The 19,674-nt window shown below is 39.1% G+C and overlaps 1 protein-coding gene across 1 annotated transcript in view; it reads left to right on the top strand.

The window, feature by feature from the left end:
• Nucleotides 1-2,752: 2,752 nt before the first annotated feature.
• The window catches only part of vps13a (vacuolar protein sorting 13 homolog A), a 92,960-nt gene continuing 76,038 nt past the window's right edge, over nucleotides 2,753-19,674 (top strand). Inside the window, exons 1-17 of the mRNA XM_056301733.1 lie at nucleotides 2,753-2,858; nucleotides 4,306-4,349; nucleotides 4,463-4,505; nucleotides 4,583-4,678; nucleotides 5,058-5,159; nucleotides 5,482-5,591; nucleotides 5,835-5,894; nucleotides 6,001-6,060; nucleotides 6,979-7,059; nucleotides 7,923-7,980; nucleotides 12,676-12,803; nucleotides 14,514-14,620; nucleotides 15,101-15,272; nucleotides 16,418-16,480; nucleotides 17,690-17,822; nucleotides 18,052-18,152; nucleotides 18,322-18,464. Coding sequence (XP_056157708.1) covers nucleotides 2,759-2,858; nucleotides 4,306-4,349; nucleotides 4,463-4,505; nucleotides 4,583-4,678; nucleotides 5,058-5,159; nucleotides 5,482-5,591; nucleotides 5,835-5,894; nucleotides 6,001-6,060; nucleotides 6,979-7,059; nucleotides 7,923-7,980; nucleotides 12,676-12,803; nucleotides 14,514-14,620; nucleotides 15,101-15,272; nucleotides 16,418-16,480; nucleotides 17,690-17,822; nucleotides 18,052-18,152; nucleotides 18,322-18,464 — 1,601 coding nt within the window. The 5' untranslated portion in view covers nucleotides 2,753-2,758. The remainder of the gene's footprint in view (nucleotides 2,859-4,305; nucleotides 4,350-4,462; nucleotides 4,506-4,582; nucleotides 4,679-5,057; nucleotides 5,160-5,481; nucleotides 5,592-5,834; nucleotides 5,895-6,000; nucleotides 6,061-6,978; nucleotides 7,060-7,922; nucleotides 7,981-12,675; nucleotides 12,804-14,513; nucleotides 14,621-15,100; nucleotides 15,273-16,417; nucleotides 16,481-17,689; nucleotides 17,823-18,051; nucleotides 18,153-18,321; nucleotides 18,465-19,674) is intronic.

The following is a 19,674-nucleotide window of genomic DNA, read 5'->3' as shown; positions in this document are numbered from 1 at the left end:
AATCTCTCCAAGAAATGGTCCTCTCCTACTACTTCAGTTTGTAGTACTTGTGTCGATTTGACTTCAGGGTCGCCCATCAGAAGTTCTGGAGTTACTTTTGGTGTGATCATCTCCCTTTCCCATGTGAACTTGGGTCCAATGAGCCAGTTTGAGCGAATCAACTCGGTCACCTTTAGGCATCTGGAGGCGTGATCTGACAGATTTTGACTAGTGTCGATATAATACCATTGTTTTGGGTCAGTTGTTTGTCTGATTCTTTGGACTCGATTTGTGAACTAAAATAATCAGTATTTTTTTAACAGAACATAAAATAAAAACCAAAACAAAAAAAGTGTCTCACTTTCTGAGACCGCTACAGTAGTAGTAGTAGTAGCAGAAGTAGTAGTAGTAGTAGTAGTAGTAGTAGTAATGTTCCAAGTCCTTGGTGAAAATACAGTAAAGAGGAGTCCTTTTAGAAAACTTGCATCAATGAATGTGAAATTTTGCCAGAAAGAGAATGAGGTTAATCACAAAAGCACTTTTTTCCAAATTCTTATCCTGAGTATAAAAACCAAGCAAAATATATTTATAAAATAACTCAAAGTTGTCCAATAGCTTCTCTCTAATGAATATTGGTATGTCTTGCCATGGTTTTTTTTTCGTATACCGGCAGTATCAAAAGATATGTGACATTGTTTCTGGATGGAGAGAACAAAACGAGCTATATCTCTCACATATTTAGAAAGACATTGCTTAACTGGATAACACCTGTGAATCATGTTAAAGGAAACTTCCTTTAGTTTGTTTATGAGAAGATATCTATGAGATAATGTCCAACTTTTTTCCCATGGAATATTCTGATCAAACTGGGACCAGTAAGCTACAACATATGGAGAAGTGGTTGACTCCCTATGCAAAAGAGTATGGAAAGCCTTATTGTTTTTTATGGCTTCAGTGAAGCAATTCCTTCCACACGTTGTTTCATTTGGATGTACTAATTGAGTACCTTGCAATAAGGAAATTGAACCACTGGGGATAGCTGCCATTCATACAGCAAATTATTTGGGTGTTACAGGAAAATTAAAATGTACAAGAAACTTGGCATACATATGTCATGAGATAACCTTGAGAGTTCAGCTGCTGTCTTACCAATAAAAGATTTCTATCAAACCAGTTACTAAAGAAAATACTCTTGTGTTTGTATAAAATATTTGCAAAGGCCATCTGTCCATCTGTTTCACTGTGCTTTGAGCAAAACACTGTGAGGGTGGTAAGAGACGGATAAAGGGACATGAGCAAAAATTGTATTTTTTCCCCGAGTTTTGCAAACTAACTGTTGCTTATGTCCCTTTTGGAGGCGATGTAGATAAAAGGGTTCCTTCAGGCCTTGGAAATTATTTTCCCATTTTAAACACAGTCACATTTTCCCATGCGCTACACTGAACGTAGTCAGCTCAGTGGATTCTAAAAAACAAACAAACAAACAAACAAACAACAACAAAAAACTGAAGTAACAAACCAAAGTGCCACCATCTACCCTAATATAGACAAATAGGATGTTTAATCATTTTCTCATTTCTCATTTTTCATACCAACAAGAGTTAAAGGGAAATTTTACAAGATGGTTGTGAGACCAGCTATGTTATATGGTTTGGAGACAGTGGCATTGTCGAAAAGACAGGAGGTGGAGCTGGAGGTGGCAGAGTTGAAGAGGCATCTTCATTGGGAATGACGAAGAGGGACAGGATTAGGAACGAGTATATTAGAGGGACAGCTCAAGTAGGACGGTTGGAGACAAAGCAAGAGAGGCAAGAGTGAGATGGCTTGGACATGTGTGGAGGAGAGACGCTGGGTATATTGGGAGAAGGATGCTGAATATGGAGCTTCCAGCGAAGAGGAAAAGAGGACGGCCAAAGAGGTTTATGGATGTAGTGAGGGAGGACATGCAGGTGGCTGGTGTGACAGAGGAAGATGCAGAGGACAGGAAGAGATGGAAACGGATGATCCGCTGTGGCGACCCCTAACGGGAGCAGTCGAAAGTAGTAGTAGTAGTAGTAGTAGTAATTTTCTAATTTGTTTTGTGTTTGTACTCATTCAGGTAACTCTTGGGCTCAAATTTTCTTAATAATCTGGGAGACTCAGTCTTGGTCCACATTACAGAAAGTATCGTCTTATTTTTGAATGAAGAAGAACAACAATGAAGTTGATAACTTAATAAAATTGCTGTGTCTTTTGGGCAAACATCGTGTTCACAAGGCCAGATTTCTTCAATTTCTTCCTAACAAAGACTCGTTTTATCTTGAACTTAAAACATTCCAGGGATCTGTCTGTACAGTATTTAAAAAAAAAGCTTTAAAGACATCTCATCTCTTGAGAAACGTTGTGGACAACATTGCTTGATGATTTAAGTTAGTTTGAAATATTTCTTATTAACTTTTTTAAGTTGTATTTATTTTTTCTCTCTGTATTATGTATCTTTTTACATTGTACAATTTTATTTCTGCTTGTTTTTGTGATTAGTTTATTTTATTTATTTTCCCCGACACTCCCTGTACTGTTATTTGTATTGTAATATTACTGTGTTGTTAAAAAAAAAGAATTAAAAAAATCTAATATCGAGGGACGTGAGTGAGTAGATGAGAATATAGTGTCACCTTCAGGGACCGCCCACCAAAGCTGACGTCATGATGTTGGACGTGGTTATTTCAGGAAACCGAAGCGGCTGTCATTAGTTCACCAAATGTAAACATGTAGACAGAGAGGTGAAAGAATCGGCAACATGGTCTTCGAAAGTGTGGTTGTAGATGTCCTCAATAGGTTTTTAGGCGACTACGTTGTCAACCTTGACAGCTCTCAACTCAAGCTCGGCATTTGGGGAGGTATACAAACATCTAAATTAAAAAGACAACCTTTTATAGCGCACTTTCCTGCTCTGCGAGCTAGCCAGTGTTAGCTAATGCTAACCCTCGTAAGCTAACAGGCGTGCGAGAATGTCCTGCAGCTGTCGGTATCATATTGTATCTGCAAAACTGACTTCAGCTGTCCCGTGTGACCTGGCCGGCTCACTTGATTGTCATCATCAGTTTAGATCAGTGGGATTTGTTGGTTTGCAAATGGAAAAGCTACTAGCCTGAGAGGCTACTGCAAGGCTACTTGTTTAGAGCACTGGTGTCATTCATACACGACGCTCAAAAAGGCTCAACAGTACGAGGGGGCAACACCCTTTTCTGTTCTGGCAAGTTATGACTTGCTATAGCGTTTTATACTTGCACCACAAAGTTACAGTACACTGGTCATTTACCAGCCTGACGTGAACGCGTGATTATGGTGTTTAGACACTAGAGGCAAGCAGAGTTTATTTTGATTAATTTGGAAATTTAAAAAGTTTTAAGAGCGCAACGATGATGGACTTAAATCACAAATTGGACTCGTGATTATTTTTTTTTTTATTGTGAGAACTTAAGTTCAGAGCATGTATTCTGTTGCTGACCTACTGGCCTATAATTAAAAAGAGGCTTTTGTATTATCAGTTATAAACCTATTCCAATTTTACAGTGTGATATTTACACTAGGTTGCATTTATAACTCAATTGATATAGTGTTGATGCCAGGCATTATGCATTCCTTGTTCACAGTGAACGTGAAATGGTACAAGTCCAAGAATAGGAATAATTCCCGGTCACTATTTTAGTTGGTACAGTAATGCTTTGTTGTTGTTTTTTTAAAGCGGTGTGTTTTAATGGGCTCATCTATGGATGAATGTTACAGCTCACAAGGCCATAATATGATATGCATGTGAAAGAGAAATTCAAGTCAAATCTAGTGTTATTGTTTGTTTGACTAAATGACGGAAAACAACTTTGGCTTCTATAATCACTCTGGCTGTTTGAGTTTTAGGCTGCAGACAGTTCAGCTGGTTGTAGTGTCATAAAGTCATAAAAGGTCTTAATAGGCAATACTGAAAGACATTGACATCATGACTTTTGAAGTAACATTTTTTCCAAGTTTATTTCATAAATGTCTTTTTCTTCCTTTTTCCCTTTTTGCACTTTTTCCACATGCATTCAATCAAACACACAATCTTTACCTCTCTAGTGGCTGGCAAGAATGACTTGCATTTCTTGAGTCACCTTTGTAATTGATGAGTTAGAGAGGCCTGTCAGTTAATCCAATAGATAAAAATCAAAAGCTTCTGGTCAGAGGTAAACTCTTGATGTTGCTACACTTCTAGGTTCCTTGCAACCCAATACTGATCTGTTGGCTTTGTGGTGATTGGTACAGTCTTCAGAGTTAATATACGCGCAATAAATATTCTTTTTATCCCAGGTGATGCAGTTCTCAGAAATCTTGAAATCAAGGAAAATGCTTTGGTAAGTCAGTTTGATATAAATGCTTTATTAAGCGCAATAATGCAGTTCTATTGTTACATTGTATGCCTGATATGATGGCTTTATACCAATTATTTTCTCTCTCTTTTATAAAGAGTCAACTGGACATTCCTTTCAAAGTTAAGGCAGGGCACATAGGTGAGACTCTCACCATACATCTCAGCCACACTTCATTTTTACTTAAGAAGACATTGACAATGTGTTTCTTTCAACAGGACGGCTGGAACTGAAGATTCCATGGAAGAACCTGTACACACAATCAGTGGAGGCAACTCTAGATGGTGTCTACCTGCTTATAGTGCCCACAGCCAGTAAGATCACTGACAATGCCAAGCACACACACAGTCAACATCCATCCCAACCTTTGTATATACCTACTGTTCTTCTAAGTGCATGTTGTGCTCTGAAAAATAGCAGCATGGTACTTAACAACTTCAACACACTCACTCACTCGTGGTTTTTTTCAAAAAGTTTTTTTCAAAACTTCAGCTACCTGTGTCCTATACTTAGCATTTTAGTCATTCATATCATATGACAAACCATATAGCCTGACCTAAATATTCGGTACCTTATTTTGCATAAACGCTTCTATGAAATAATAAACAACCATGTGTATGTATGTGCTCTGTTCTTTTTGTGCAAGTTTATTAAAATGTAATCATTGCTTGCATTCAATCCTCCTCTTTGTAGGTGTAAAGTATGATGCAGAAAAGGAGGAGAAGCAGCTGCAGGAGGCTCGTCAGAGAGAGTTGCAGAGGATCGAGGAGACCATGCAGAAGGCTGCTGAGATAGGTCTGTGTTTTGCCTCTGCATAATTGGGTTCAGTTGGTGTGTTTGTTCATGTTTGTGTTTATGTTTGAGTGTGCCTACATGCATATGGACCCATAAGTGGGTAGTTGTGATTATTTTTCCCCCATGTTTAGGAACATTTTATTAAATTGTAAAATGGAACGGGCTGTTGCTTTGAGCGTTTTTACCACCATGTTGAGTAGCCTGAAAGTAAAACAACTGAGAAGATAGCATAGCAGTGTGCAGTAGATGCTATTAAATAACTCGGTATAGTTTGAATTGCAATAATCTGACATTCTAATATTCTATTTGCCTGTTTTGACAGAGAACCCTAACCCAGAAAAGCAGGACACTTTTGTCGAGAAGCTAGTTACGCAGGTTATCAAAAACCTGCAGGTCAAAATTTCAAACATCCATGTCCGCTATGAGGATGATGTGAGTATCCAAGTCAAGTTACTCTATTTAAAATTAATATATGATAATTTGGGTTTGGGAAGGACCCAAAATTTTAAGACACAGAATGAAAAAAGAAGCATTAAAGAGAACCCTGCATGTTCACACATAGTGTTTCCATTCATAATATCATGAATCAAGAAGACTTTAAAAAATGTAGCCCTGAGTTTATAAATGATCTTTTTATAGCCTTAGATCTTTCTTGCATTTTTTTTTCTCTTTTAGGTTACCAATCCCAATTGTCCTTTGTCCTTTGGAGTATCACTTAAAAACCTCAGCCTCCAGGTAACACATTGTTGTATTTACACATTTGGATAATGGGTTTTATGATCTACAATTCAAAAAATAAAATGCAGTATATGGAAGAGCTTACTCCTCTATGGTCCCACAGACGTGTGATGAGAACTGGAAGCCCTGTCTTTTGGATGAGAAGTCCAAGCTTTTCTTCAAGGTAGGAGTTGATACAACGCTGCTGTCAGCAACACATTGGTTTTACTTCCTAACCTTTTATTGACATATTTTTTACAGCAAATTGCTGTACAAATTTATCTCACACAGGACGTAGCCAGAGTCTTTTGTGTTTCATTATGTGGTTTGTCCCTTCAGCTCAAGGGCAAGTCATTCTGCATACCAGTTTTGTCTAAGGCCTTAGATTTTTCTAAATAAATGTTATTGATGCCAAAACAACCAGACACAAGAACAGTTTCTTTCCACAGGCTGTCACTCTGATGAACACTTACATTGTCATAATAAATCTAAGGACACTGTATATACTGTATATTGTAATATACATGCATATTCTGTCATGACCACCTACCTCATGTATGTAAGTAACCTGCTAACATATTTATTCCAGCATCTTTGCATTCTGCACCATTTCACTATTGCCTTTCTGTTTCAACTGTATATAGTAACTCCTTGTTTATATTCCTGTAGATTGTTGTGCTGTTCTTCTATGATTGTACATTGAGAGCCACTAAACCAGAGTCAAATTCCATGTATTCTGATTCTTAAAGCTAAACTGATGATATTTGTTGGAAATTGAATCATATGACATGTTCCTTCTTATTTATGCAATGAATCCATGGAAGTACAGCACTTCATACAGCCAAAATTATTTCTGAGATTTGAAAACACAAATTAACGTCATACAAAATGGTAGAATTAACATTTATTGTAGGTTTAGCTTTATACAAATTTAGAATAATCAAATAAAAATCAGGTCATACATTACCTCTCTTAACCAAAATGTGGGGTCCCATTATAAAGTTTGTATTATCCAATTTTGGGCCCTGACCCAGACAGAGCTTTTAAAATCAGCCATCCTGTAAGTGGCTGCTTGAGTTATTGTGTGTTTTCCTTTTCTCAGCTAGTTCAGCTGGACAGCTTGTTTGCCTACTGGAATGTCAACTCAGTGCTCTTCTCCAATCACCTTCCAGATGAGGCCCTGGTGAGTCTGCTCACTGTTAGGGTAGTACAGAACGTTGTCTCATTTGGCCTGGGGTTGGCTGTGTCGTGGTCTGTTTGGCTCAAAGCCATTATCTTCCCTGTTTTTAGAAGCTAACCAAAACTTGCTGGATAATGGCTTGACAACCATGTTTCACCACCAGGCCAAAGTTGACCACAAGCTCTGGGTCCTTTATAGTAGTTAGTTAATATAGTATAGTTAATTGTTTTTTGATTGTAAATGGAATGTCCACTGTATATGATGGCAAGGTTTTGCACAGCATTGTGCTTTTGACTTTTAATTGTGAACAATATTAAAATTGTATTTGCAAAAAAATAGTTGGTAAAAGGAAATGATCAAATACTTTTTTTCCCCATAGTATGGAAACTAAATGTCAGCATGCACAAGATGTCTTTTATTCAAGTTGGAAAATGCTTATGGAGACAAGTTATTAGTCAGCATGTTATCAATGTGGGTGACTCGTCATGTAATGTAATGTAATGTAATGGGATAGCTGGAAGAAGTTAAAGTGACAGAGACACTGGATCAGAAGTCTTTTCTCAGATCGTTGTACTGTTTCAGTCTTCTCTGAAATTGCTTGTGAATGCTGGGAAGAGACTAATGCATAGTAAGGTCAATGTAAATTTCATTTCATTTCAAGCACTTTGCTAGACATAGTGGATTAATATGTTTCCATTATGGGATCCTTCAATCCTTTCTCCCACTGAATTTTAAAAATGCTATCAATAAAGAATGGAAATGTATTAAGAAAGAATAATATCAAATACAAGCAAAAGACAAAGAATGTTTGTACCTGTTTGAGCGAAAAATTAATCCTCTCTCCCTGTTTTTTATTGTTTCTATAGCAATGTCTCCAGAGCACCATGGATGTCCAAAACTCATTTCTCATCAGCCATGACTTTGGTGAGTGTCTCGCTGTCCTCAATAAATTGGAATTATAGTAATCATTTCTGGAAGAACTGCTTTAAGATAATTGATAAGGTCATTGAGATCAGCATTATCCTAATAATTCCCAAAGCTCAATAGGTCAGTGTCGCAAGGTAACACACATCATTTCCTTCATTCCCAGAAAGATCATTTTTGGCAAATTTTCCGAGTGACACAATTTGCTCCCAAGAATTAAGAATTAATTGATGCTTAAAAATATCCCAACAAGAAGTTACCAGAATTATTATCATTTTTAATATGTGCCTTTTACATTATACAAGTTGATCAGCCATAGCATGAAGCTATGGGAAAGAGTGGTGGAAGCTAGGTTAAGAGGAGAGGTGATGATCAGCGAGCAGTAGTATAGTTTCATGCCACGAAAGAGAACTACAGAGACGATGTTTGCTTTGAGAATGTTGATGGAGAAGTATAGAGAAGGTCAGAAAGAGTTACACCGTGTCTTTAGAGAAAGAATATGACAGGGTGCAGAGAGAGGAGGTGTGGTATTGTATGAGGAAGTCGGGAGTGGCAGAGAAGTATGTTGGAGTGGTGCAGGATATGTATGAGGGAAATTTGACAGTGGTGAGGTGTGCAGTTGGAATGACAGATAGGTTCAAGGTGGAGGTGGGATTACATCAAGGATTGGCTCTGAGCCCTTGTTTGCAATGGTGATGGACAGGTTGATGGACGAGATCAGGCAGGAGTCTCCATGGACTACGATTTCATGGATGACATTGTGATCTGTAGTGACCGTAGGGTGCAGGTTGAGGAGAGCCTGGAGAGGTGGAGGTATGCCCTGGAGAGGAGAGGAATGAAAGTCAATAGGAACAAAATGGAATACCTATGCGTGAACGAGAGGGAGGACAGCGGGTGAGGATGCAAGGAGTAGAGGTGCCGACGTTGTATGAGTTTAAATACTTGGGGTCAACTGTTCAAAGTAACAGGGAATGTGGAAGAGAGGTGCAGAAGAGAGTGCAGGCAGGGTGGAGAAGGGTGTCAGGTGTGATTTGTGACAGAAGGGTACCAGCAAGAGTTAAAGGGAAGGTTTACAAGATGGTTGTGAGCCCAGCGATGTTATATGGTTTGGAGACAGTAGCACTGACGAAAAGACAGGAGGCGGAGCTGGAGGTGTTAGAGTTGAAGATGCTAAGATTTTCATTTGGAGTGACGAAGAAGGACAGGATTAGGAACGAGTATATCAGAGGGACAGCTCAGGTTGGATGGTTTGGAGACAAAGCAAGAGAGGCACGATTGTGATGGTTTAGACATGTGCGGAGGAGAGATCAGAATCAGAATTCAGAAATACTTTATTCATCCTCAAGGGGAAATTGGATCCTATTACAGACACTCACGCTCTAGTAGAGAAAAACTAACAAAATAGCAAGAAAATAGAAATAAGAAAAACAGAAACAAATAGAAATAGAAGATAAAATAAGAAATAAGAATAAGAATAAGATATATAAACATATGTGCACCATGCTCCAGCATATAACACCCTATCTATACTGTATAACTGCAGCATGAAACAAACAGCACAAACAAATACCCGACAGGGTAAAAATTAAGTTGTTGCTGAATTAAAAATAAAAGTAATTTAAAATGTTTTACAAATTTCAATTTTTACCCTTTTTAATTAAAAAGGGTAAAAACAGATGCTGGGTGTATATTGGGAGAAGGATGCTAATATGGAGCTGCCAGGGAAGAGGAAAAGAGGAAGGCCAAAGAGGAGGTTTATGGATGTGGTGAGGGAGGACATGCAGGTGGCTGGTGTGACAGAGGAAGATGCAGAGGACAGGAAGAAATGGAAATGGATGATCCGCTGTGGCGACCCCTAACAGGAGCAGCCGAAAGTAGTAGTAGTAGTAGCAGTAAATTACTATGTGCCTTTACAAACAAGGCTTCAGGTAGAACTGATGCACTTACAGTCCAATAATCTTTTAACAGTGACTTTTTTTGAATGCATTTAATGAGAACTGTGGATCTGTTTGGCAGGATTATTAGGATTTTGACATTACTCTTCATCCTGTTTATACCAAGAAGCCTGCATAGGATGACCAATGAAACCCACCCACAGCCTTGCGTTAAATGCAGTTATATGACATCATTATTTATTTAACACACGTACAGTTAGGTCCATAAGTATTTGGACAGTGACACAATATTTGTAATTTTGCCCCTGTACACCACCACAGTGGATTTGAAATGAAGTAAGCAACATGTGATTGAAGTGTAGACTTTCAGCTTTAATTTAAGGGGTTGGACAAAAATATTGCATTAACCATTCAGGAATTACAGCTAGTTTTATACATGGTCACTCCATTTTCAGAGGATCAAAAGTAATTGGACACTTGACTAACAAGTGGTTTCATGGGCAAGTAAGACCTTTTCCATCATTATGCCATGACAAATTAAGCAGATAAAAAGTCTGGAGTTCATTTTAAGTATTTACATTTGCATTTGGTAGCTGTTCATCGTAACTCTCAACATTAAATCCATAGAGTTGTCAATGCAAGTGATGGAGGCCATCATTAGGCTGAAAAAGCAAAAGAAATCTATTAGATGGATAGTAAACACTTCAGGAGTGGCCAGATCAACATTTTGGTACATTCTTAAAAAGAAAGAATGCACTGGCAAGCTCAGCAACACCAAAAGGCTTGGAAGACCACGGAACACATCTACAGTGGATGATCGCAGAATTCTTTCCCTAGTGAAGACAAACACATTCACAACATCCACTGAAGTCAAAAACACTCTTGAGAGGTAGGGGTATCATTGTCCAAGTATACAATCGAGAGACGCCTGCATGAAAATAAATACAGAGGGTTTACGACAAGGTGAAAACCACTGGTGTCACTTAAGAACAGGAAGGCCAGATTAGACTGTGTTTAAAAACATGTAAAACCTACCCAGTTCTGGAACAAGGTTCTTTGGACAGATGAAGCAATGATTAACTTGTACCAGAAGGATGGGAAGAGGAAAAGTGTGGAGAACAAAAGGAACAGCTCATGATTCTCAGCATACCATATCATCTGTCAAACATGGTGGAGGTAGTGTTATGAAATGGGCATATGTGGTTGCCAATGGAACTTGGTCATTGGTGTTTATTGATGATGTGACTACTGACAGAAGTAGCAGGATGGATTGTGATGTCTATAAGGATATACCATTTGCTCAGATTTAGCCAAATGTCACAAAACTGAGAGGACGGCACTTCACACTGCAGATGGATAATGACACAAAACAAGCTGAGAAAGCAACCCAAGAGTCTCTCAAGGCAAAAAAGTAGAATATTCATCAGTGATCAAGTCAGTCACCTGACCTCAACCCAGTTGAGCATGCTTTTCACTTGCTGAAGACCAGACTAATAACCAAAAGACCCACAAACAACCAGCAACTGAAGGCAGCTGCCGTTAAGTCTTGGCCATGCATTTCAAAGGAGGAAACTCAGAATTTGAAGATGTCGATGGGTTCCAGACTTCAGGCAGTCATTGACTGCAAAGGATTTTCCTCCAAACATTAAATATAATTGTTATAATCATAGTTATGTTTGTTTGTCCAATTACTTTTGAGCCTCTGAAAATGGGGTGACCCTGTATATCCATGGCTGTAATTCCTGAACAGTTAATGCCACATTTTTATCCAACCCCTTACATTAAAGCTGAAAGTCTACTCTTCAATCAAATCTCAAATACTTGATGTCAAATCCACTGTGTTGGTGTACAGGGGCAAAATTACAAATATTGTGTAACTGTCCAAATACTTATGGACCTAACTGTATATAAAGGTTTTCCATTGGTGTGAACTGTAATCTGGGATGACTTGAGTCATGATGACAACTTCACATGCTTATTTGACCATTTGTGCTCACATAGTACAATGTCTGACCCATGTGCAAATCATGCAGTGCGTATGAACTATCACTAACATATTCTAATACACTATCCGCATTGTTTTGAATATATCGACTATTAACATATTCATATAGAAATGGAATTAGCCACAAAGCTGGTGAAATCTTTTTACAACTGTCTGATCACACTTTAAATGAAAATGTTTTTTCCATGTTCTTAGGGAAGCATTTTAAAACAAATCGGGCATGCGGGTAGCATAGCGGTTGATTCCGTTGCCTACCAACATGGGGATCGCCAGTTTGAATCCCTATGTTATGTCTGGCTTGGTTGGGCGTCCCTACAAATACAGTTGGCCGTGTCTGCGGGTGGGAAGCCAGATGTGGGTATGTGTCCTGGTCTCTGCACTAGCGCCTCCTCTGGTCGGTCGGGGCTCCTGTTCCGGGGGGAGGGGGAACTGGGGTGAATAGCGGGATCCTCCCACATGCTACATCCCCCTGGTGAAACTCCTCACTGTCAGGTGAAAAGAAGTGGCTGGCGACTCCACATGTATCGGAGGAGGCATGTGGTAGTCTGCAGCCCTCCCCAGATCAGCAGAGGGGGTGGAGCAGTGACCGGGATGGCTCGAAAGAGTTGGGTAATTGACCGCATACAGTTGGGGGGAAAAAGGGGGAAAATAAAATTTTAAAAAAAAACCAAGTCAAACATTTATACCATCAAAATGCATTAAGATTGCATTTGTCTGTGAGTGTACATTCTGTTTTCCATTCACCAGGATTTTACTTTGTTCTAAACAAAATATTTTACTGTTGCTGCTCCACAGTTTTTCGTCCCATCACAGCAGATGCGAAGTTGCGCATGAATCCGAGGTCAGATGTAGACTTCTCATCTCCTAAAGTTGACCTTGTGGTCAATCTCAGAGAGGTGGCCATTGAACTTAATAGATCTCAGGTAGGTTTTTTTGTGCATGCATGTACAGTGCCTTCAGGAAGTATTCACCTCCTCCAAACTTTTTCATATTTTGTTATATCTGCAAGTTTTAATGCATAACCAAAAAAAATCAAAAAATTTATGAAACGAAGTACATTTTTTATTAAATAACATTTGTTATTCAAAAGGGATAGACCTGAATTTCCTATGTGTAAAAGTATTAATCCTCCTAGGGTCCGCACTTTGTAGATGGGCCTTCAGCAGCAATTACAGCTGTGATCCTTCTTTGGCATGTTTGTGTGACATTTACGCAATTAGATTTTGGATTATTTGCCCATTCCTCTGTGCATATTTGTTCCATCTCTGCCAAATGAGATGGAGAGCATTGCTGGAAATCAATTTTCTGGTCATACCGCAGATTGTCAGCGGGATTAGAGTTTGGGTTCCAACTGGACCAATCCAGAATATTATCCTTCTTTTTATAAGCCATTACTTAGTAGTTTTTGCTTTGTGCTTTGGGTCGTTATCCTGTTGGACCATGAATCTTCGCCAGAAATACAGATCTCTTGTTGACCAAAACAGGTTCTTAATTTTTTGCCTGTATTTAGGTCCATCTGTCTTCCCTTGATGGCAACAAGCTCACCCATTCCTCCTACTGAAAAGCAACCTCATAGCTTGACGCTGCCACCACTGTGCTTGACAGTAGGGATGGTTTTACCTGGGTATTTGGTCGTGTTTGGCTTGTGTGCCTAACACGTCGCTCAGCTTTCAGGCCAAAAAAGCTCAATTTCAGTCTCATCAGACCACAAAGTCATATTCTAGAGAGTCTCAGATTTTATCATATAGCTCACAGCAAACTCTCAAAAGGCTAAATCTGAGAAGAACTGAATTGGTCTCTGGACAGTTTCTCCCATTTCAGCCAATAAGTAGTGCAGCTCATCATTGAGCATTGTAGCGGGTGTCTTTGTCTTGTTGCTCATTTTGATAAGATATCCTAATCTTGGGAGTGTCTGCGTTCTGCCCTTTTTTTCCCGCCTTGTTACGCTGAACTCTATGGTGGACATATAAGGTTTAAAGCTTGGCTAATGTTATTATACAATTTGCCAGATTTTTGCCTCTTAACATCATCATCATAAAATTACACAGGCAATCCCCTAGTCTTCATGGCAGCAAGACTGATCTGATCTGCTTTTTTAGTTTTGAGACCTCATGAAGTCTGATTGTGCAATCACACAGCTGAACACTGGTGGATTCAAAATCAATATAGGTGGACCCGGACCCTGTTAATGTATTTTGTGATCTTTCAAGAAAGTTGAATATACTTGGCTCAATATAAATTGTTAACACAAAAGGGTGAATAATTGCCAATGAAGTCATTTTCAGGTATTTATTTTTGATATATTTGTGGAGACTCATTTCATTTAGTCATTATAGAGAATTAGCAGTATAGATATAGAAAAATCCCATGTAAATATGTTTTAACTTCACTTTGCAACACAGCAAAACAAAAAATCAATGGTGGGTGAATACTTATTTTGAACACTTTTAAGGCCATTGAATGAGTGAAAACATTGTGTGAGAGAGGGAGAGTAGGTAGAAAAAAGGTGGAAAGGCAAAATAGCAGAAAATGAAACTATAATATTTAGAGAGAAATAATTCAAAAAAGAGTTTTTACTAACAGTACCTCTTTAACTGTTTGATAAAAATTATTGTTTGCCTCTGCCTTCCCAGTACAAAAGCATTCTGGAGCTTCTGTGCTCAGTGGATATGATGTCACGGAACCTGCCATACAGGAAGTACAGGCCGGAGGTCCCCATTCACAGCAATGCCCCAATCTGGTCAGAAAACACTGCATTACATTTTGACTGCTTACTCTTCAATGTTGAGAACAGACAACACCAGTAAACAACATTGCTTACCGTCCAAATTGATTATAATATAGCTCAAGTAATAATTATGTGACATCCGCTTTCAATAGGTAACCACTGTGTTAGTATGTTATAGCTCACTGTTGTTAGTTGTCATTAGCAGCATCACATTTCACTGTGAGTTGCCATTTTATCTGATGCAATACGTGGTAGAGATTATGGTTGACAATGCTTACTGATAATATTGTTCTTACATGCCAGCTATCACATTGTATGCTATTCTTGCCATTCAGGCAGTGGTATTATACCTTGCGAGCAGGCTTAAATATTGCTAATGGCCTGTTTGATAATTTGATTGATTCTTAATTCATGCTGTTGATTGTCACTCTGTGTGTGTGTGTGTGTGTGTGTGTGTGTGTGTGTGTGTGTGTGTGTGTGAACTCCTTCAAGGTGGCAGTATGTAATCACAGGCATCCTGGAGGTGGACGTGAAGCCTCGTCTCCATATGTGGTCATCAAAGCACATCTTCCAGCACCGGGCGACTGTGAAACGCTACCGGGAGCTCTATAAGACCAAGATAACCAGCAAGAATCCCAGCGAGGAGCTGCTTAAAGAGCTAGAGGTGGGCGAGTCAGAGGGAGAAGGGGGGGGGGGGCAGGAGTTGGGATGAAAAAAGGAGGAAGAGGGGGGGTGGGACTGAGACAAGAGGACAGATAGGGTAGAGGAGGGGAAAGTTCAGCTGGGTAACAAGGATGATGAGGATGGAAAAGGAAGCAGTGGCAAGAAGTTGGTTGGAGAAGGAAGGAGGTGAGATGGTGGGAGGATGGACTTTTGTAGGAGGAAGCAGCAGAAGAGGGAGATACAGAATGAATGACAGGAGGAAGAAGGAGGGAGTTAGTCAGCAGTACTCGGGAGTTGGTCACAGGAATGGATGGATGTAGGTGAACAAGGAAGGCTGTAAGATGATTAGGTGGATGAGAGCAAGAGGAAGGAGGAAGAGGGCTGAGAGAGAAAATGAGACTTCATTCAGAGAGTTCATCAGAGGAAAGAAAAATGGATAGAAAAGAAGGGTGGGTATAGTGTGTTTTGAGTAGGTGGTGCAGCAGTTTCAACAGGGCTGCAGGTTGGGCTGAATGCTGGAAGGGATGGATGTGAGGAAGAAGAAAGGAGATTGGGTCGTGGGGATGTTCAAAGATCTGTTTGTATATATTGGCTCAGAAGGAGGAGGTTGAATTGGAATTTAAATAGTTTTCTCTCTTTGATGTTTGTAAATAGATTCAGAGTGTCAAAGCTCTTGGCCTGTTTGTTTTGTTCCTTTGTTAGAGTTCAGTCTAATTTCTTGTGATGTAAACCATTTTTTCTGACATTACAAGGGAGGACTAGGTTTTTATATTTGTCTCCTGCAGTAGTAAAATTATTTCAGGAAATATACGTGTGGAAATTAAGCTAGAATTGCAAACTAAACTAGAACCTCCATAAATTGAGGTGTGGTTTCACAAAGCTAAAAACCTGAACTCTGTGGGGGCAAAACATATGCCAAGGAACTGATTACTTCTCCAGAATATATTAGTTCAGAAACGACTTGCCTTTTAGCTGAGACCTGTTCTTTGTTAGTCACCCCAGTCTTCCAGTTTGTCCTCTTTTCTGCAAGGAGTCTTTTCTTGATGTGATTAAATGATGGACATTAAGTTATTGGTTTGTTCCCACAGGCATTGACCAGGACCTGCGAAAAGCTCTAATCAATGTGTCTTCTATCTCTGTCCTAAGGAACCTGAGAAAACACTGGATATTTTTAACATCACGTTGGCCAGACAGCAGGCAGAGATGGAGGTAAAGCTTGCTTCTCAGAAATACATAATTTAGATCGGTATCTTTCGCTCTCTTATCTGTGTTTCTCCCATCTTCTGTAGTTGTCTGTATCACATGCTGTTGGTAACAGCCATAAACATACACACAAATATGCACATAGCATATGCACAATAACTACCTCTTTCAAAATCAAATAGTATAATGGAACATGCTTTGCTCCTGCCAAGACACCTCATCTAATGGTGCCAAGTTGATACAAAGGCTGACTACTGTCCGTAACTGTAAGTAGTACTGTCTTTGACAGGTGGCCAGAAAGTCTTATCTAAATGCTGCTTTTTTAATGGATTAAACTTGCTCACCAACATACAGTATAGTCTATTTGACTAGCATAAGTACAGCATATCCCCTACCATAGCCATTCATGGGCATGCCTTCCACCACTTAATGGTGAAGAGCTGCCCACCAATCTCCTCAGTGAAAAGCATTCATGATTTAAAAGGCATTCATCATTTGCATAAATTTAGTATTTTAACTGTCACTTTGTTACTACCCTTTGACTCATTTAGGACTTGAAACTCAAAAGTTTAGGACTTGGGAACTTGCCAGTATTGACTGAAGGCTTGACTTAAGTGCCAAGAACTTTGGTTTTCTTGTGACTTGGAAAACGGGGTATAGCAGAAGGTTTTGGAAAGTTTAATGGTTGCCTTGGTATGATGACAAAATGGAGTAAGGAAGTCAAGATAGGAAAAAATGCTGAGCGCCCCTCCCCCATTGTCAACACACCTACACATCACAACCCTCGCCCACCAATAAGAAAATTTCTAGGGGAAACATTGCAGTATGTTTCTTTTTTGTGCTATAATAGTTCTGAAGCAGATATTAGCAGCAAGTACATCCTTACACCTCAAAACCAATTAACAAAATTTTGGGTTAGAAGAATGAAACAACAGTGAGTAATTCCTTTAAATGTGGTTTCCTTGGCTGTGGGTTGAGATCCTATTGATGGACAGGTCTTGTCTGTTGATAGCTGTTATGACTAAGTAAGCTATATTTGTTTTATAAATCAGGTTGGCCGTGTAAGACGCTAGATTGTAATTTACTTTAAGTTCTAATTTTTGTGAGATGTTAAAACAAACACGCTGGAGAACCCTGATGTTAATCTTGTGCATGCTTTTACTTTTTTCTTCTTTAAATCTTTTTAAATAAATATTGATTGTTTTTCTTCCTCAGGCAAGTAAGGCAGGGCTGCGTATTTACCGTCCAGGCATTAAGATGGAGGAAGAGGAGTCCCAGGGCTGGATGAGCTGGATATGGAGCTTTGGGGGAACAATGGATACAGAAACCAAAGAAGTCAAAAGTGGAGGTACGCTGCAGGACAGTATAGACTTGGATTCAGAAAGACAGCCCAACACAAGGGAAGAAATTGTATACGTATCTTGGAAAATAGGACAAAAGCAATTGGTTTTTGAATATATTTTGTAATAACAATCTGTAGATGATATTAACACTTAACGTGGAAACATTAGTTGAAAAAAAAATCTTGTTTTCTGTCAAGTCTCACGTTTTTGCAATTCCATTAACCTGCTGTTCAGCCTCGGGATTTGATGAGCTGATGACCCCGGCTGAGAAGGCCAAAATGTACACTGCCATTGGATACAGTGAAACTGCTGTCAATCCTAATCTTCCAAAAGATGTAAGTCACACCCCTGGAAACTGATATCATGTTGCCTTTTCGCTTTTGAACACATTCAGACATTATTACTAACATCACACCATGCATATTGGATGCTATGTATCTCTGAAGTACACATACACAAAAACACTTCCTGATCACAAACTTGCTGGTCTCGTCTGTGTTGCAGTTTGAGGACATGAAGGTCAACTTCCACATGGAGAAACTGTCGATGTCCATTAAAGATGATAAGGACAAGAATGAGATCATCAGGCTGACTGTTGGAGAGCTTAACTCCATGCTCACTCAGAGATCCGGCGCACAAGCTATTAAGTATGTCCTCATTCATTTTCATGCATCAATTGATTTTTTTTTCCTGATGGGCCACCACATAACCTCACCATAGTACTAGTGTGTTGTGAAGAACCTAGTCTCTAAAACAATGCTGAAACTTCTCATGTGCATTGGCTTTGGAAACATGTTAATTTTTTGAGCAGTGATCTGATCAATTGCAGGCAATCAGATCACTTATTAGTGATCCCATTCAGCCTCATATTTCTTATATCAATCACCCATCATTACTGGAGACATGCAAATAAGGATTGCATCTCATTGAATAATTTTCAGAACAATGACAAGACTGGGAGTGTAGCGTATTATTAACCCTTGCTTACCTGCTTTTGAATCCTTGAAATCTTTGTAGTCATGCAATATTATGTGAATCAACTTAGCCTCACGTTACCTTGTGACTTTAGTTTAGTTAGAGTTTCACTAAAATGCTTTTGGAGCTTCAGTAATTTTGCCAGCACTGTAATCGTCCTGTATGTCAGATGGCTCTTGTTCAGACCAACGTTTACTTTCCAGGCCATAAGTTTTTGTTTCTGTTTGTGTTCATCAGAGATTAGGGCCAGGCTCAAATATTCTGGCTAATTGATTATTTCTTGATCCTGATTAGGAAATACTCTTTTCAAAGAAAGCACAGGGTTAGGTTAATAGTAAAGCCCCGAGAGCTGAGAGGAATTAAATATGTTATTAAAAAAAAAAAACGTTACCACCCAGGTAGCGTAGCGGTCTATTCCATTGCCTACCAACACGGGGGTCGGTGGTTCGAATCCCCGTCTTACCTCCGGCTTGGTCGGGCATCTCTACAGACACAATTGGCTGTGTCTGTAGGTGGGAAGCCGGATGTGAAGAGTAGGGTAATTGGCCAAGTACAATTGGGGAGAAAAGGGCAAAAAAAAAAAAACTTTAGCTGGGAACCTGGCCTGATTGCACCAGTTATGTGATGTCTAAGTCTGTACTAAGTCCAGTTGTCACATAATTAGCAAATAGATCAATATCACATACAAATGGGAAGTTGTAGTGGTTATGATAACCTAACAGAGAATTTTAACTTTTTAACAAAACAGCAGCAATAATGACAATGAGAACATTCACAGACCAGCAATAATACCATTTAACCCAATTTAAACAACAGCAAACAACAATGACTGGCTAGACCATTCGGAGCTATTATTTGAAAATGTAGAAAATATTTATTGTC

Source organism: Lampris incognitus, chromosome 1 (genome assembly GCF_029633865.1).
Source record: "Lampris incognitus isolate fLamInc1 chromosome 1, fLamInc1.hap2, whole genome shotgun sequence".
Classification (NCBI taxonomy): Eukaryota; Metazoa; Chordata; class Actinopteri; order Lampriformes; family Lampridae; genus Lampris; species Lampris incognitus.
The sequence above is the reverse complement of the archived record's forward strand: the minus strand, read 5'-3'. Positions and strand labels throughout refer to the sequence as shown.